Here is a 17,925-nt window from a genome sequence, read left to right as displayed (position 1 = left end):
TTCAGCCATTGAATTATCTTCGAGAGGGGCACTCAGAAAGAATGGGTGTTGACTCAGAGACTAACCTGATAAACTTGACAGCCAAGCCCAGGTCGGCGATGCAGCAGGTCCCATTTTTCTTCACCAGGATGTTCTTACTTTTCAGGTCTCTATGGGCGATTGCTGGTTTGCCTTGAGTACTGAAGATTTCCGTGTGTAAGTGGCAGAGACCGCTGACGGAAGAGTAGGCTAACCTCAGCATGGACTTTGCGTCTAGGGTGGTGGATTTCAGATAGTCATAAAGAGAACCATTTTCATGATAGTCTGTGATGAGGTATAACTGAGTCCAGGACCCAGTCCCTTTAATATCTGCAGCAATAAACCCTAAAAGGCAAAAGAGTAAAGAGGATTACATGTGTTTCCTGGACAGAATGAGGAATAATTCATATGCTCAAATATTCTTCCTCTCCAGATGTCTTTGGATTAGCACCTTGCTCAGTTTTCTGACTATGCCTATGATAGTGTTAAAGTACTAATACCAAGCAGATGTGATCAAAATTGGAGGGAGGAAGAAAAACTAAGAGTTTGGGTCTGATATCACTCTCTGACCAGTAGTATAGAAATTCCTTTATGGTACTGAAGTTACATGTAAGGTATGTTGTATGAAAGGCTGAAATCAGGCCTTCTACTTCACTGACTGTATTGTCTCCTACTAACTTGACCCATGTAGATCATATCTAGCCTGAGGAAAGGAAAAGGAAATCAATTCTGAACATAAACACTTGCTACAAATAAATGCTGCAAATAAAAATGCCTAAAACTTTTTTACAACATTAAAACCCAAATATGGTCCTTCAAATCCCTAAGAAACCTTAAAGAATTCTAGTATTTCATTTGTACTTCCTGTTTCTGAAGATAGAGATAAATCACTGGTGAGTATTACATTTCCAGCCCACCACCCATCCACAGAAGCACCGTAGTCATGCCTCTTGTGACGTCTTTTGTGAGAAGTTTATGGGCTCTGGGCTCACTCCAAAAAGAAAGAATCTGTAAGTTTCATAATAGGTCTAGACAGATGAGTTCATATGCAGATGTGGAGAGAAAGACAGAAGAATGTGACAAAACCCCAACAATTGCTGTGTAGACTGTGACTCACCCAGAATGTTTTCATGCCTCATCAGGACCGTCTGATAAATCTCTGTCTCTCGGAACCAGCTGGCTTCCTCTGTGGTGAAGAACACTTTCACAGCTACTTTTTCTCCACGCCACTTTCCCATCCACACTTCCCCATAGCGACCTTTTCCAATTTGCTTCACCATCTGAATTTGCTTAGCTATTGTCCTTTGGACCTGGCAAAGCCCAAAACATGCCATTAATATATTTACAGCACTATACATCTGTTTAAACTTATCTCCATTGTGCTGTGGGGGGCAGGGGAACAATGACTACGTGTAAAAAAGTGTAGTCAGTATTATTCTCTATACACATGAGTTCTTTATATGTATTAATTTATGCTGTTCTCTCAAGCGCATTTCAGATAGATGCTTGCCAATTTTAAATAGTCAAATACTGCTTCCAAATAATTAAGACATTCCACTCTCCATTCTACATATTGCAATTTTCATAGAGAATAAAGAAAGACAAATGGTTTCAGAGTAACTCATACCTGACAGATCAAGGTTATTCTACTATTACAATGATTTATTGGATAGTCTGAAGGAATTCTCGCCTCCACAGAACAAACTATAGATCCATTAAATAAGACAAAAATATTGGATGCACAGGGGAATTTATCAAAATTCCTAAATTGGGGAAGAGCAGAGAAAACAAACGACAAAGCAAAATGAAAGGATGAAGTGGGAAAGGAGAGCTCAGCAGAAACAAACCAGAAAGGAACCACCACTGTAAATGAGATTGAGCACCCCCACCTGGCAGTTTTGAACTTGTTCTTCCAATTACATTGTGGGATTTTTAGTTACAGAATACCAAACAGCTGCAGAAAATGTTTAAGAAAAAGAAACTAAATGAGGACTAGGCAAGTGAGGTGAGACGGAAAAAAAAAAAACTACATTTGAAATAGAAATGTGGTGAAAAATACAGAATGGGGCCACCAAACAGTAGTCCATACAGGAAAACAGGCAAAAGAAAGTTAACAAGTTGGAGACAAAGTTCATTTAATAACCTATAAAATAAAGTTGAAGAATTACAAAAGTGGGGGAGAACATTGAATTAAGTGGCATGGGAATGAAATGGCTCTGTCTTCATGGTATGTATATCATCCATACTCATCAATGATGTCCTAGCTGAAAGGAGGAACTACTGGAGGCAGTTTATATAATCTGGAAAGTAGACAGAAAGAATGAACAGCCAGGTCTGGGGGCACACAGCCGTAGTCTCGGGACTCAGGAGGCCAAGTAGATAGGCTGTGTGGTGAAGCGCAGCCTGATCTACATAGGATAATGTCTCAAATTAATAAGCAAGTCAGCCAGCATACAATACTAGCAAAATCTTACCATAATAAATACAAAGTCCTCTTTGCATACATCAGGTAAAAGCTTAAGGCTTTTCTTTGTTTCTGAATTTTTAGGATCATTACATTGTGATAACTAATTCTCTCACTGCCAGGTTCCAAGGGCTAGCAGCCTAAATCCCCTCTGCCAGACAACATAACAGATTCTAAGGATTGGATATGGACATTATTTTGTAGATTCCTTCCTCAGAATCTTCCTCAGAGGTCCTGAGTTTATTCTTAAAACTGTTCCTGACATTGACAAAAAAAAATTAAATATTTGTTGCAAAAGAAAACTTTTTGCTAAAGTTAAGATTTTAAAAATCAAAGGACTAACAGGGATCTAGAAATCAAAAAGTGAGGTAGAAATAAGCACACCAGCAGATGCATAAAGCAGCCTCCCCCTCACAGAATTAGGCATTCTGGAGCAGGCGACCTTTGGTATTCTCTATGTCCACCGCCCCTGACAATATGACAGAAGCATCAAGAGAGCACAGGCAGCTGTGAGACAGATATGGAGCAGTTAGAGCATCCACCTGGAAGGGAACTTACTATAGTTATTAAAGCTAGCACATTCCCCTAACAGATGCACAGGCATTGCTCTGTGAATCTAAAGAATCTTGCCTAACAAAGAGCTCTGCTTCTTGTCCAGCAATGAGATGTCTTCTCTGTAAATGTGCTAATAGCAATCACAATGTTAATGGGACAGAAACAGACCTCCAAGGCACGCTGTCATTAACTTAGAATTAGAAACAAAATCTTACTCGCATTTTAAGATTATATCGTCAAAGAACCCGAACATATGCTTGAAATTTAAACACTGACTTCAGTTTTTTATTTCACCAACGTTCCTTCTCTTTCTGCACATAAATTTTTTGTCCAAATCAGGTTCAACAATTTTTTATTAAAGTTGATGTTTGCCATCTCCAGCTGGGGGAGCCCTATTCTAGCACTCAGCATGCCAAGCATTTGTGTCCTGGAGCTGCCCTTCCAGATCCCACTCCTGAAAAAGCCCTCATGGTAGCTCGACTCCCCATATCTGACCCCACGCCTATAGGTTATTTAAGGCAAGGCCCCCCAACCTGCCACAAGGTTCTTTCTTGTGGGTTTCTCTTCTTCCCCAAGGGCCACTCAGGAATGCTTTCTTCAGCTAAATTTGGACTTATTAATTTTTAATTGGCTCAATTTGATTGGCTGTGTCATCAGAGAAGCTTAATATCGGGGTACAGAAACCTTTCAGTTGACTATGCAGATAAAATTTATAGTAAATTGCTATAATTTCTACCTAAGTGTCACCCAAAGGTCTGTGTGTTCAGAGTTTATTTTCCCACTTGGTTCAAGGATGAGCAAGTGGGAACTTTAAGACATGGGGTCTGGTAGGAGCTCTTTAGGTCACAGGGAATGTGGCAACAAAGGTAACTATAGGGTTCTCAATTTCTTGTTTCACTTACTTGTCATGAGATTAATAGTTCTGTTCTGCCATGAATTTTCACCTGAGTGTGCAACCACAGCCAAAACCCAAAGGACAAGCAACCACAGACAACCCTCTAAGCCTTATGAGCCCAAACAAAGATGTCTCTATATTAGCTGGCTATCTCGGCTATCTGCCATAAAAAATGACCAACATATATCTGTGATATTACATTACTATAACTAAAATTTCCCACTGCATTATAAAAAATTAACCAATCAGGTGAGAAAGCCAATCCCTTAACGATACTGACTACTCTCTTCTCAATGTTTATCTCAAAGCTCACATCTTAAGACTAGATAGTACAGCCATAATGCTGAGATGATATTACTTTCTCATGGATCTAGGTCTCCTGGGAGCCTCTTTTCTAGGCTGCTACCCATACAATTTTCTTACTCAACTAATATTACACATGTTAAGAGTGTCAACAACATGGATGCTAGAGGCTCAGTGTGAATTAGAATCTGGCTTCTCCATATATTAACTGATTAAGTGGGACTACATGCTTAAATTAATGCAAAAATATATTAATATATTTCTTATTCAGCCAAGTGATACATATTGGGTTTTTGGTCAATAATAATCTGTATAAACAATGATGGTCTTAGAAGACTAAATTTCCTAGTGGTAATAGAGCTCTATTACTTTGTGTGAAAACATGCTTTAATGTTCACATGACAATTACAATTGTCTAGAGATGCATTTCTTAGACTCTATCTCCATCATTAATGATCACTTGGCTTTCTTATTTCATGGGGCTACTATAAATAGTCAACAGGAATATATTTTCAAAGGACAATCTCTCGCTTGGACAAACCAGACAATCTAGCAAGAGAATCTATAGTGTTAACAATTCTAGGACACCATCAGAAAAGAGGCAATCATCAGTAACGACCAGCTACAAACCCTGTCAACTACAACAGTGACTTGCCTGATACACTGGTACAAAAGGTGCAATGGGTATCATCGACAACTTTCTGATGGAATTCAAGGCCCATTCCATGAGACTGAACCCACATCTGACACCACTGAAGTGGCCATGGATCTTAGACTTGGTAAGTCATGGGACTAGGGGAAAGCCTACAACTATTATTCTGCTACAGAAAAATATTAAGAAAATGATTCCTAATGCCATATTGCTATGACCAGAGATGACTGCATCACTCATTTCTCATCAGAGAAGTTTTTTCTTGCAGTAGACAGGAATTAACACAGAGACCCACAACTGGTCAGTATGCAGAAAGAAACTTTAGAGCACTTAGTCCTAAATGGGATACCTTCATCAAACCCCTCTACTCAAGGCTCAGAGATCCATGTGGAAAAGAAGACACAATGATGGTGACAGTCATTGGTTAATGACTCCAAAGAAACAGTGTCTTCAAGACACAACAGGACTGATACACATATAAAGTCACAGAAACGATAACAGCATGCACAAGCTCAAGCCAGACCAAATCCTAGCACTAGAAGTAGAAAGCAGACTCAGGGGCTGGAGAGATGGCTCAGAGGTCAAAAGCAGGGGCTGCTCTTCCAGAGGTCCTGAGTTCAGTTCCCAGCAACCACATGGTGGCTCACAACCATCTGTACTAAGATCTGCTGCCCTCCTCTGGCGTGCGGGCATACATCGAGGCGGAATGTTGTATACATAATAAATAAATCTTAAAAAAAAAAAGAAAGTGGACACAGGGTTCCACCCCTAACAAAGAATCTATTTGCGACTAATTCCTACTCGCAACAGGAAAATCAGTTTGCTCCAATGGAGTGTCACTGGGTATATCAACTACAGTCCAGGGCAGATCCTATGCCTAAGAGTAGTTGGCCAACAAAAATTTTGTTATGGGCTTTTATTTTGTTTGGATATTTTATTTTATTTTATTTTTATTTTGTTTGGATATTTTGTAGTATTATTTTTGATTGTGCTTTTTTGTTGTTGTTGTTCTGTTGTGTTTTGTTTTGTGTTCCTAGAAAGAGAGAACAAAGTAGGGAGGATCTCAGAGGAGTTGGAGGAGGTTAATACATGATGAAAACACAGTGTATAAAAAAATAAATAAAAATTAAGAATGCCTCCATTTGTTTTCTCAAGTATTTTGCTGTAGCAATGAAAAGCAGATCCAGAGAGAAGCCAAACACTGGTGATGGGCTGGAATCTAAAGTAATCAGGATCCCTGCGGGTGGTCAAACTCTAGAGCTAAAAGCTCTTCACAACAAATACCTGAGCATCCTGTGTAATGGACTGGAGAGACTCTGGGAAGGATGGACAGAGAATACAATAGGGTATATCCCACCCTCAAGTAAGGCCTGCCAATTAAACTGCAACATTAGTATAAAAAGACATCTAGGCTCCAGGCTGAGATAACTGAAAAGTGTTGAGAGGTAAAACGAAGGGGGCCTTGAGCCATAAACTAGAGAAATGTTCCAGCAAGTGATTGATTGCATTTGAAAACATAGGGTCCTGTGTTTTGTTTGGAGAACAGCTGCTCAGACTTAATGCTGGTGGTCAGGCTGCAGGCAGGGGAGCAGGAAGAAAGCAGGGGTCAGGTGGTGCTTAAATGCTGTCCATAGGAAGCCGAGAAAAGAAGATCTACAGACAAGGGAGGTGTTAGACTATTGTATCTGGGCAAAGATGAAAAGCAGGATTCAAGGAATATAGAAAGGCAATGACAGCTTAATAAGATGAGTTAGGAGACACTAAACTCAAACCAGTTAGAACTCCAAGAGCAGAAGCAACTAATTCATTAGTACCAATTGGGTTTCCCTATTTGTACTTTAAAAAAAAATTACAATGCTAAAGAGTTACAAACACTGTAATTAGAATTGCTACAAATGAATTAATGAAATTAATGAATTAATAATCATAAAAATAAAAAACAATTTATTTTAATCATCGGAACCTGGGCAAGTTTTAAAGCCCTAAGTACTATCATTCTGCTTATCATGACTAACATGACTGCCCATGTACAGGCTACTTTCTGTGTGGTCTCCAAATGTATCTGTAAAGGTAAATAAATACAAGGTTGTAAGATGAAACAGGCCCAGAAGAGATGCAAGTCAGGATCAGAGCCTGAAGCCTGACTGTCAATCTTCGGAGTTTCTAAGAGGCCAGGCAGATGGCTCAGGGAGTCAGTGAGGGAAAGTACTTGCCACTGAGACTGAATGCAATCCTCCATAAGCGCACAGTGAAGGACCAGTTTCTCCAAGTTGCCTCTGATCATCGCATGTGCGGACCCACACATATTCATGTATACCTCACCTCGCTCTAAAATAATAACCCTCATTAAGGAAATTAGTTTTCATTAAAAACATCTTTCCTTCATTCCAACAGCCTTGCTCAGTGGTCTATAAAAGAATGAAACTCTTTTCTCGGCCAAGTCATGTGACTTGGATTGGCATGAATCTTTTGGATTTGGATATGTTCTTGTCGGAGTTGACAGTCCCAACTCTCAGAAATTAACCTCTCCGGAATGGATAGCTCAGACATCAACCTGAAACCTCACTCTGCAGCTGAAATCCTGCCGCCTTTCTTTGCAGATGCCGGTGGTAATACTTTGGTCTTCAATAGCCAGATCAAAGTACAGTAACACTATCCTCCCAAAAAACATTTAATGTTTTTCTAGCCCACTCTTGATCAGGATGTCTGAGGGTCTGGTTTGTAACCAGACACTTACATTAAAGAACAATAACCTCATCCTCAGTATGTCAAATGTTATCAGGAAGTCGCACATCTAAGATCAGAGGCCTAATGGATACAGAGCATTCTCAGAGTCTACTGCTCTGTAAGGTGAAACTGACAATTCCCCTCAGAACACATTTCCTTGAAATTCATGTTATATTCTTCTCCTACCAGCAGAGGGAGACCCGATCCACTTCCCGAGCTCTGAGACTGCTCAATCAAGTCTCTCAGGGACTCTCCAGGAGGAATGTAAGTCTCATCTTGCTCTAGCCCAATGCTGTACCGAGGCCTGGCTTCTTGTCTTTTATACCTAAGCATGGATGAGGGAGATAGTATTAAGAACCTAAATGCAATGACAGATATAAAACGCCACGCACAAACGTTAATCATGGAATTTAGAAACAAACACAAGATCAAATGCTATTTGCTACCCTTGCTACGCTTTCCATTCAATCATGTACAATTTTTTTTCTTTTCTGTGTCTTTCAATTGCTATACAGCAGACTGTATTCTGTTAACATTTCCAAGTAGCTCCAATAGCCACTTCCTAGATGCATTTCCTTTAAGTTCCCTAGGTAGTTAAATATACAAGTTTTTCATTTACAAAAGTATGCACGGAGACTCTTTCACATAAGAAAATGTATAAGACCATTCAATAACCATGACATAAAACTAAAGCTTAAAATATGCTATTGCAATTTTTCAAAAATTTATTTCAGTCAACCAATTTATGTATTCATAGAATGTTATGGTTAAATATTAGGACGCTCAAATTATATGGACATTTAAAACCTTTATATTTCACAAAGTAAAAAATGAGTTTTTGATGAAAAAAACTTTAATATAAGTAAACTTAGTTTATTTTAATGTTTGCTTAATAAATGCTCTAATACTCAAGGAATTTTGTAGTCAGGAAATAAGGAATTACTGAAAGTACTCGGACTCCCATATGGTTTCTTCTCTGCTTAGACCTAAACCCAAGTCATAACTAGTCACTAAATTTTCCATATTTCCATGTTTCCTTAGGGATGAAAACTCTATCTGCGAGGTTGTGATGTCTGAAATGAGACAGGCATCTATTTATAGCTTCACTGTGGTAAGTCTTTGTCATTGGTAATAGATCTTCTCAGATAAACCTAAGATCTGGGGGGCCAAGAATGCTATGATGCAAAACTCTGACTGGCAAAGCAGTAAAAAATATTCCTGTGGGGATGTCACTCTGAGTGCACAACTCCATGTGTCTATTACTCACCTGAAGTAACAGAATAAGATAATGAGGACCAAGAGGAAACTACAGACAGTCACAGATATAAGTAAGGCCTTGTGGTGTATCGGTCCATCAACAAAATCTGAAAAGGAAAGTCACAGAACAGCACATGGAATAAACTCTTTCCCAAAGTTTCATTAAAACATGATAAGCAAAATACAGGGAAAAAAAACCAACTTTAACATGTTGTGAGAAGAAATTCATATGTACTCAAAACTGCATGTTTAGCTAGGATGAATCCACTCAGCCAGATGTGTATTTCATCAGCACGAGACTCCACTATGGATGGAACTGACCTGACACAGAATTAAACCACAGGAGAAATATGAGGAATAAATGTGTCCCTGAGCCTAATGGCCAAGCAGGAGCTCATGTGTATTCCAGAGCCAGGTGGTGGGTTTGTAGGATCTTCTCACATGGCATCTGGAATATTCTTTGGATAGGAAATAAAAACAAATCTATACTCATTATACCCAAAGCTGCTTTCTGATAAGTGTAAAGCATAAGACCTCCTCAAATGCTGTAAATTATATATATTATATAGCTATGATATATAGATACTGTCTAAAAAGCTATCAGAAACAGGAGTGAAGCTCAGCACATATACTGTTCAGAATACATTGCTTAATACATGTTTAAAAAACAAACAATTTATAGGTCCTTAAAAGCAAATGGTCTACAATTGCTTTTATTTTTCTTTCTTCTATGTCCTGTATATAAATGTCAAGACTGGAATCTTTGCTTATACTGAAAAGCACAGCTTACGCTATCTTTCTAATTTTAAGGACAACTCTACATTTTTTAGGAATTCAAAGAGAATATTTCTCTAATAAAATTAAATCTAACCACAGGGTCACAGTTAATTTCCAGTACGTAAACCCAAAATTTTTTCACTCTGATGATATAATAATCTAAAACTCAGATTCCCTTTGCCTTTTTATAGATGCCGAGCACAGACTACACTGTGAACTGCCGACCATGTGTTTATTACTCATTACATTTCTGACTTATGACAGGAGCAAAACCACAAGGACCTAAGGGAGTTTTTCACCAGTGAGCACTGTACTTAAAGCTAGCGTTCTCCTGTCTTTTCCTTTTCCGCAATAACCCTCTCTTGCAGTCGAGTCGGCTGTCTACTTTTTTGGTTTATGAGCAATTGATCCTTATCAATAAACCTCTGTTTCCATTGGTCATGTTAGTCTCCTGCTACTCTGTCATTGTCTGCACTTGGAGTATTAACATAAATATTCCTGGAAGAAAACCCTTCCAGACATCCATGAAGAAAAGGGAATCACCCGGGGCCCTTCCGGGACAGCACATTTCTACCTATGCTGTCCCTGCAACTTCTCAGGGAGTAGAACCAACTGAGAACTCTGAAGGCAAGCGGGGATCCCTCTGAGAGACAGCTGGTTCAATAACAAAACTGAATTCTGTCACACGTTTATACTGAAGTTTTTCATCTTTAAATGGGAACATCCACCCCAAATACCTCATGGAGTTGTAGAACTCAGACGGGTTGATGGAATACTTGGTATAATACCTGGCTTACATTAGTCATTCTAATTCTCTTTTAATGTTTTGTCTCACCCATTTAGTAAATTTCTGTTCATCCTGGATTCTTGTTCAGGGGTCACTTCTCTGAGGCTATTGTGCTATCCTGACATTTGACACCGAACTACCTCTATTAGTCCAGCCTCATAGTCCTGCAGTGATGCTTTCTACACCATAACAGACCATGTGTATTCGGATGTCAAAATAAGGAATTTCTCTGCAAAGCTCCCTTTTGTCAGGATATTCTACATAGCAACAGAAAAGGAACCAATACAGAAGTTGGTGACAGAAAGGTAGATTTGCTTCTGCAGCGAACTTGGCGATGATGGTTTTCAGAGGGCTGTGGAAGACTTCAGAACCTCAGACAGGAAAGTACTGTGGCAGAGCTGAGTGGGCCATTTCTGTGAATGCTTGAAAACAATGTTGGGAGCAGCATGGAACACTGGAGGCACATCTCTAGAAGATTCAGAGCGGAGCAAGGATTCAAATGACAGCTGGGCTACTGGCCATTCATGTGATATATCGGCAAATAATCAGCTACATGGTACTTATGTGCTAAGAATTTATTTAAGGCTGAATTCAAAACAACAGACTAATGGCTGTGGCAGATAAAGTTTCAGGCAGCATGGCATGGAGTCTGTGGCATGGTTATCCTTGATGACTCTTATGCATGTCAACAATGGAAAAACAAAATCAATGGGACAAAAGAAAATTTAAAACCTGCAGTTTCCGGGGAAAAAGGGGTACTAAAGAACTTAGGGTTTCAGCCAAGCCGTGTGCTGAAAAGTTCATCACTGTTGATGAGTGTTATCACCACTGACAGGAACTCTGTTGGGCTGCTTTGGAACACCAGGAAAGGTGCCCTGAAGACAAGATTCTACCAGGTTAGAGCCCCAATTTCTGAAAGGAGAGAGCATGAGGGGTTTCCTACTCCAAAAAAAGCAAAATCTAGGGACACTTTTCAGGGGCTTCACATAATACTTAGTTTCCTCAGCTGGTGGCACTGTTTGGCAATGCTAATGAACCTTTATGAGGTAAAGCATTGCCAGAAGAAATGCTTCAATGAGGGTGGATTTTGAGTTTTGATAGCCCGAATTCACTTTCTTTCCTGTTTCACTGTCTTTGTCTCCCCTGACTCCCCAGCCCTGACCTCTCTGGTATTTTAAATTAAATCATTTTTTTTCAGAGTTTCTTTTTGTCAGGGCGTTTTATAACAGCAACAGAAAAGATACTAAGCCATCATTAATATGAATTGTAATCTAGCTCTATTAGTGAGATACTCCTGACCAAATGTAAGTTAAATTTTACGTTAATTCTTATACCTTAGTATAATAAGCAAACAATACTTTTGTATGCAATTTTTCTTCATTCATTTCTATATTCCTAAAACTTATGATACTGTTTGAAAAAGTAATAAGGAAAATGGTGAGTTTCTTATGTGAATTCATGGGAATTAATCTAAGAAGCTTCAACACTCAAGTGGGAATATATTTATGAAAAGTTATCAAAAATACAAAGTACTACTATGTTTTGTAGGTAATACGCTCTCAGGAAATAAAACCAATCATGAAGCATCATTTTGACTTATGCAATAAGACTTAGGACCACAGCATTTACAAATTATTTGTTTGGGATTAGTACAAGGAAGAAAAAGAAAATCTAGGAGCTGTTGTTGAAATCTGTGCCAAAAAGTCTTTATGTATGCAACAACCATCATTTTAAACACACTTAATTTTATAAACTTTGAAGTTAAAACTGTAAAAAAAAAATGTTTCCCATTTTAGAAATATGCGATTAATTTAAGAAAATCAGTTGCCTCAGCCCTCTGCTCCCATAGTGTACACTGAATAAACAAATAATGTAGCCTCAGTTTAAGCAATAGATAATCAGGATTTTAAAGATGGTCTAATTGGAAACTAAGTGTGATGTTAATAGTTCATTTAAAAATATATAGTTTGAAAATGAAGAGAGAACTGGCCAATGAGAATTTTCAATTATTTTACAAACTGTTCAACACGGAATAGCCATAAGAAAAGAATTAGTTAATTTTGTTTGAAGATGTGGTAGACCAAACAATCTTTATTTGGTCTTGTATAAGGTCTTTATTTTTGAATGGGTACAATGGCATAATAGATTTAGTTAAATGCCAATTCTGAATAACTTTAAGGAGTGAGTGTGCAACCCTATGTGTTCTCTACCTCCTGGCAGCACGTTGTAAGCATTCAAAACAGGAGTTGTCAGGGGAGAGGTGGAGAGAAGCAGGATGATAAAGATCCGAAGTAAGATGAAGCTAGACACAGCACTAAGCCAAGATCTGCTTGTATAATTGTTGAATGACATTAATGATGCCATGTTGCCTCAGCCCTCTGCTCCCATAGCGTACACTGAATAAACAAATAATGTAGCCTCAGTTTAAGCAATAGATAATCAGGATTTTAAAGATGGTCTAATTGGAAACTAAGTGTGATGTTATATAGTTCATTTAAAAATATATAGTTTGAAAATGAAGAGAGAACTGGCCAATGAGAATTTTCAATTATTTTACAAACTGTTCAACACGGAATAGCCATAACAAAAGGATTAGTTAATTTTGTTTGAATATTTTTGAAAATTAGCCAATGTAAGTTACAAAGTATATTCAAGTTATCTTCCTTACGCGACACTGAAAATCTGACCCTTCAAGTCCTAGACATCCAGAGGTGACCACAGTCTTTCAAGAGTTGTCTCCTTCTGTCATTGTAAAGCAGTACCCATCTGTGCTGAAGACCAAACAGGTGCAGCAGGAAAGTGAGAAAATAAACAGAAGGCAAGTGTGGTCAAGACGCCAATAAATTTGGCAAGGAGAAGGAGTCTGGTGCTCATCCTCAGTAAGATGAAGCACCCCCTCACCTGTCCTACCTCTGTTCTTCAGCGGAGGCAAGGTAGGGTGAAGGTCTTTATTACATTCATTCCTTTCCGTGCAACATTCAATTGATCTTCTTTGATGAGGAATGGGGGTGTCCTAAAATGGAATGCAAACAGCTATTAGTGGGTTGCCTCTAAATTTCAATGTAATATGATCTCAAATTTACCAGATTGTCACTAGATAATATATTTAAAATTCGAATAATTTTGCTCAAATCTTGGAAATGCTACTTTCCATTAGGAAATTTATTTCAAATTATCATGTACCATTGCAACATTTCTATTTCAGTAAAATTTTATTGTACTTGCAAGTAACCAGCGTACATTGAATAAACAAATAATGTAGCCTCAGTTTAAGCAATAATCAGGATTTTAAAAATGGTCTAATTGGAAACTAAGTATGATGTTAATAGCTCATTTTAAAAAATAAAAAAAAACATAGTTTGAAAATGAAGAGAGAATTGGCCAATGAGAATTTTCAGTTATTTTACAAACTGTTCAACATGGAATAGCCATAACAAAAGGATTAGTTAATTTTGTTTGAATATTTTAGAAAATTAGCCAATGTAAGTTACAAAGTAAATTCAAGTTATCTTCCTTACGCGACACTGAAAATCTGACCCTTCAAGTCCTAGACATCCAGAGGTGACCACTGGCGTTCCGGAGTCGTCTTCTTCTATCATTGTAAAGCAGTACCCATCTGTGCTGAAGACCAAACAGGTGCAGCGAGAAGGTGAGAAAAAAAAGAACACATGACTTAGAAAAATAAAATGAACGTAATACCACTGGCTTCATCACAAATAGGAAAAAGTTAATGAATTCTTTTTTTTAAGATTGAAAACTAATGAGGACATCTCTATATTTGAATCTATGAAAGTAGATGAACCAATCATTAAAAACATATAGTTTCTCCATCACTCAGAAACTCAGGGAAGAGAAAAATCAAAGTTCCCGTGTGTCATTAATTACCATTAAAAGGCATTTACACTCTTAGTGAACCCTATCACCTTTCCAAACAGAGAACCTGAGGAAGACAGTACTATCCTCACCTTTATGTGAGGAGACTAAGGGTCAGAGTGGACTAGTAATTTTCTAAATGTCACTTGGGGGAGGGGGGAGTAAGCCAAGACTGAAACCTATGCCAGTGCAATCAGGACTGGGCTCTTTCATCAGGTGCAGTGAAATACACCCCTCTAAGGCATGGTGTTGAAGACAGGCAAGAGTGAGCTCAGCCCCTCCTGACAGTCAATGCAGTGAAGGTATAGTACCTAGTAATTTGCTTTGGGAGTGGGCAGGGCACAACCAAAAATTAAGCAGGGCAGCAAACACTTTTGGACTTGGATAAGAATGGACAATAGAAAGAAGGTTTGCATAACTAAAATTTAATGTTTCTCCAGATACAAATCATGTTCAACTTTTTGATATTTAATTTTCTTACCAACAATTAGAAGAAAATACTATTCCCATTTTACAAATGGGAGAACTAACTTGATAAGAAAAACACCACTACTTAAGGTTGAACAGAAATAGTTACAGCATCAGGCCTTGAATGGAGGGCCTCTTAATTCACCCACGCTTGTGATCTGCTATCCTGGGACTAAACAAAAAACAGCAATTGGTATGTACATGAATGCAAACCGCTATATTCTTTTCATAAATCACCACTTATATTGTGGATTTTCAATGTAAGTCACAAATTGCCATCTGTGTCCTTAGAAATAAAGTATGAAGCCACATCTCTCATCCTTTTCTCATCCATATGCATGTGCAGTGTCCAAGATAAATATGACAATAGAGATCTCAAAGGTCATGGGAACAAAGCTGTGAGAACTGTATTAGCCATGATTTGTAGGTCTGTCTTCTCGCATTAGCGGTAGCCACATTCTGACATGCATTAGCCAGCCCTTCAGTTATCATCAACATCCTTACAATTGTTTACTTAGTTTCTAAGTCTCAAGTGATCTGACATGTCTCAGTTTATAGAAACTAGAAGGGCAGAGCTGAAACATACTAAAGAATGGCAAGGAAGGGCCAGTGATAAATTTGTGTTAGACTAAGGTCAAATGCATGAATATTGTTGTAGAAGAAAAACTGCCTCTGAACAATCCATGCTCAACTTCTTAGTCAACTCACTGAAACCTCATTGGGAATATAAACCACACAATACTGAAGGCAATAAATAAGACGGACCTTCACTCCAAACAATGTGAGTAAATATGACTCATATGGGTTTCTGATGCTTTTTCTACGTATTTAGACTATTTATTTGTGTAAAGTATTTGGAATTCTTAGACAGTAGCACAATCAACATGATACATTATATCTGAGATGATTTAATGCATTGAACAAAATCAAAGTGTATCAAAATGAATATCAAGGCAGTTTAGAAATAAAAAAAAGAAGGAAGGAAGAGAGACAGAGAGAGAGAGAGAGAGAGAGAGAGAGAGAGAGAGAGAGAAAATAAATATTTGGGAACTTACAATACAAACACTAGGGAGAGTAAATCAAGCTTTAAGAATATACAAGCCTGTTTGCAGATCTGAGAGTTAGAAATACAAAGAAGTGTGTCTGTGTGGTGGGGGTGACGATACTGCTCAGCAGTTAAGAGCAGCTAGTTTTCTTCCAGAACACCTGAGTCTAATTCCTGGCACCCACATGGTAACTTCAGTTCCAAACATCTAGAACCCTCTTCTTGCTAGTCTTGGCATTGTATGCAATTGTACACATACACACATGCAAGCAAAATACCTATACACATAAAATAAAAATAAATCCAGTGTGTGTGTATGTGTGCACGCGCGTGCGCACACATGTGTATGTATTAGGGATAAAGAGGAAGCTAGAGGCATCCTGGAGAAAAGGATCACTATACCATAAGTCATAAATTCACACAAAAAATCAAACGTGGAGATTAAGAAAGGAAGAGAGACATATTTCACTTTAATCACCAGCGACACAGCAAATGTAGTTTCTAAACTTTATAGACGTCACACTAGTGCTTCTGTCTAGTACAGGGCATTAACTGGACACATATGCACTACTCAAGAGGTTTTAACTCTGTAGCAAGCACAAAGGGAAACAAGCAGATCTTGAGTCCAAGGTGGCCAACTCTGCCCACCACCGAAGCAGCTATTAGGTGTCATAAAGGGCAATTATCCCCTGCCATCAGGGTTTATTTTTTTTAATATTCTGTTTCCTGGGTGTTCAAGGCTATGCCAACATTCCTTTAATGAAGGAAGAGTAAGAATCATGAAGGAAGTCAAAGTAGGAATATTTGTAAGAAGTGAAATTCATAGATGAATGCAGGATGAATCATTTGGTTACAGTAAGGATTATGGATGAGAGGGGCAGTGGCACAGAGTTAATTAATACAACTGTCAATGCAAAGGAATCTAGAAGATGGGAAGGAGATACTGCTTTAGATATTCAGTGTCACCTAGTAAATTCACACTGGCAAGAAGGGGGTATGCCTGCTTTAAAGCACTGAAGGAGAGTGATCCTGTTTGCTTCTATGCATCTAGAAACTGCAAAGATTTTAACTGCTCTCATTGCTGTTCTAAATGGGTTTAGCACACTCCGCCGGAACCCAGTTCTTTAGTGAGTTATTGTTGAGGGAGAGGAAGCAATTTTATATGGCATCTAAAATGGCATCGACAATGTCTTTGCTTAGAGTGAAGGAAACAGGGCTAGCAAGATAGCTCAGCAGTTATGAGTTCATGCCTCCAAGTATTAAGTTTTCCTCACTGATCAATACATATCTCTGCAAATTTTCAAAGCTGTACCAAATTCTTAAGTCCCTGAATTTCCTTTGAGTTTAAATCTCAATCAGAATCCATTTTAAAAGGCTGGCTGAGAACACCCTGTCTTTGAAAATGCCTATTTCACATTTCAAGGGAACAAAGTAAGTTTTCAAAATTTCCAGCACAGGTAATCTTATGGTACACACAGTTTGTACAGTTGCTGTTGAATCTTGTAGGTTTTTCTCAAGTGGCCAATGCTACCTGCAGCTTTGTTCAGGGCAGTTTTCATTTTTGGCTCTCATTCAAGCATCAGGAACCAAAGGAGGCAGCCTGAGGAACAGGCATCTTGGTTTGAGAAGCACACGGACTACACAGATTTTGACTCTACAGAGAAGAAAATCATCAGCTTCAGGCAGCAGGGATAGAAATCAGAAGCCACTTGGTGTTTTTCAACTGATTGGGCAAGAGCAAGAAAAGATGAGCAGTGGCAGGTTCCAAAGCTGCGGATTACTAAGGGTTTCAGTGATCTCCTCTCCAGCCTCTGAGATGAGCTGATTCCCACAGAGTTAGAATGAAAGAGAGTACTAATAGTGTGCCCTTCTTTGTCTTTTCCTATGGGGGGCAATGTCTGTAGAGGGGTGTGAAGTTAACAGCATTGATGGCAAAGTCTCTGTATGAGTGCTCCCTTTGATGCTGTCCTTAGGAACAATGTCTCTCTCTAGACAGTATCCTTTTCTGGTACTTAGACTGATGATCTAGGGATGGGCTTATTGTTCTATGCAGCACACATTTTTCACACTGTCCCAATTGTACATCCACTAAGTATCTCACTAC

General features: G+C 38.5%; 1 protein-coding gene across 7 annotated transcripts in view; it reads right to left on the bottom strand.

Moving 5' to 3' along the window:
* Positions 1–17,925, bottom strand: part of Bmpr1b (bone morphogenetic protein receptor type 1B) — a 301,342-nt gene that overhangs the window by 19,897 nt on the left and 263,520 nt on the right. For 5 of the 7 annotated variants that reach the window (XM_041648284.1, XM_041648263.1, XM_041648274.1 and 2 more), the window contains 6 exons: positions 13,954–14,056; positions 13,337–13,448; positions 8,882–8,978; positions 7,801–7,939; positions 1,136–1,328; positions 66–363 (listed from right to left, as the gene is read on the bottom strand). In XM_041648284.1, the coding sequence (XP_041504218.1) occupies positions 66–363; positions 1,136–1,328; positions 7,801–7,939; positions 8,882–8,978; positions 13,337–13,448; positions 13,954–14,056 (942 nt within the window). The remainder of the gene's footprint in view (positions 1–65; positions 364–1,135; positions 1,329–7,800; positions 7,940–8,881; positions 8,979–13,336; positions 13,449–13,953; positions 14,057–17,925) is intronic. The other 2 variants (XM_041648314.1, XM_041648322.1) reach the window with 2 other exon arrangements.

The sequence above is a fragment of the Microtus oregoni genome, unplaced genomic scaffold (assembly GCF_018167655.1).
Source record: "Microtus oregoni isolate MIOR12 unplaced genomic scaffold, Mior012 000000F_ref0000247, whole genome shotgun sequence".
Taxonomy (NCBI): Eukaryota; Metazoa; Chordata; class Mammalia; order Rodentia; family Cricetidae; genus Microtus; species Microtus oregoni.
This window is presented reverse-complemented; position numbering and strand designations above follow the sequence as displayed.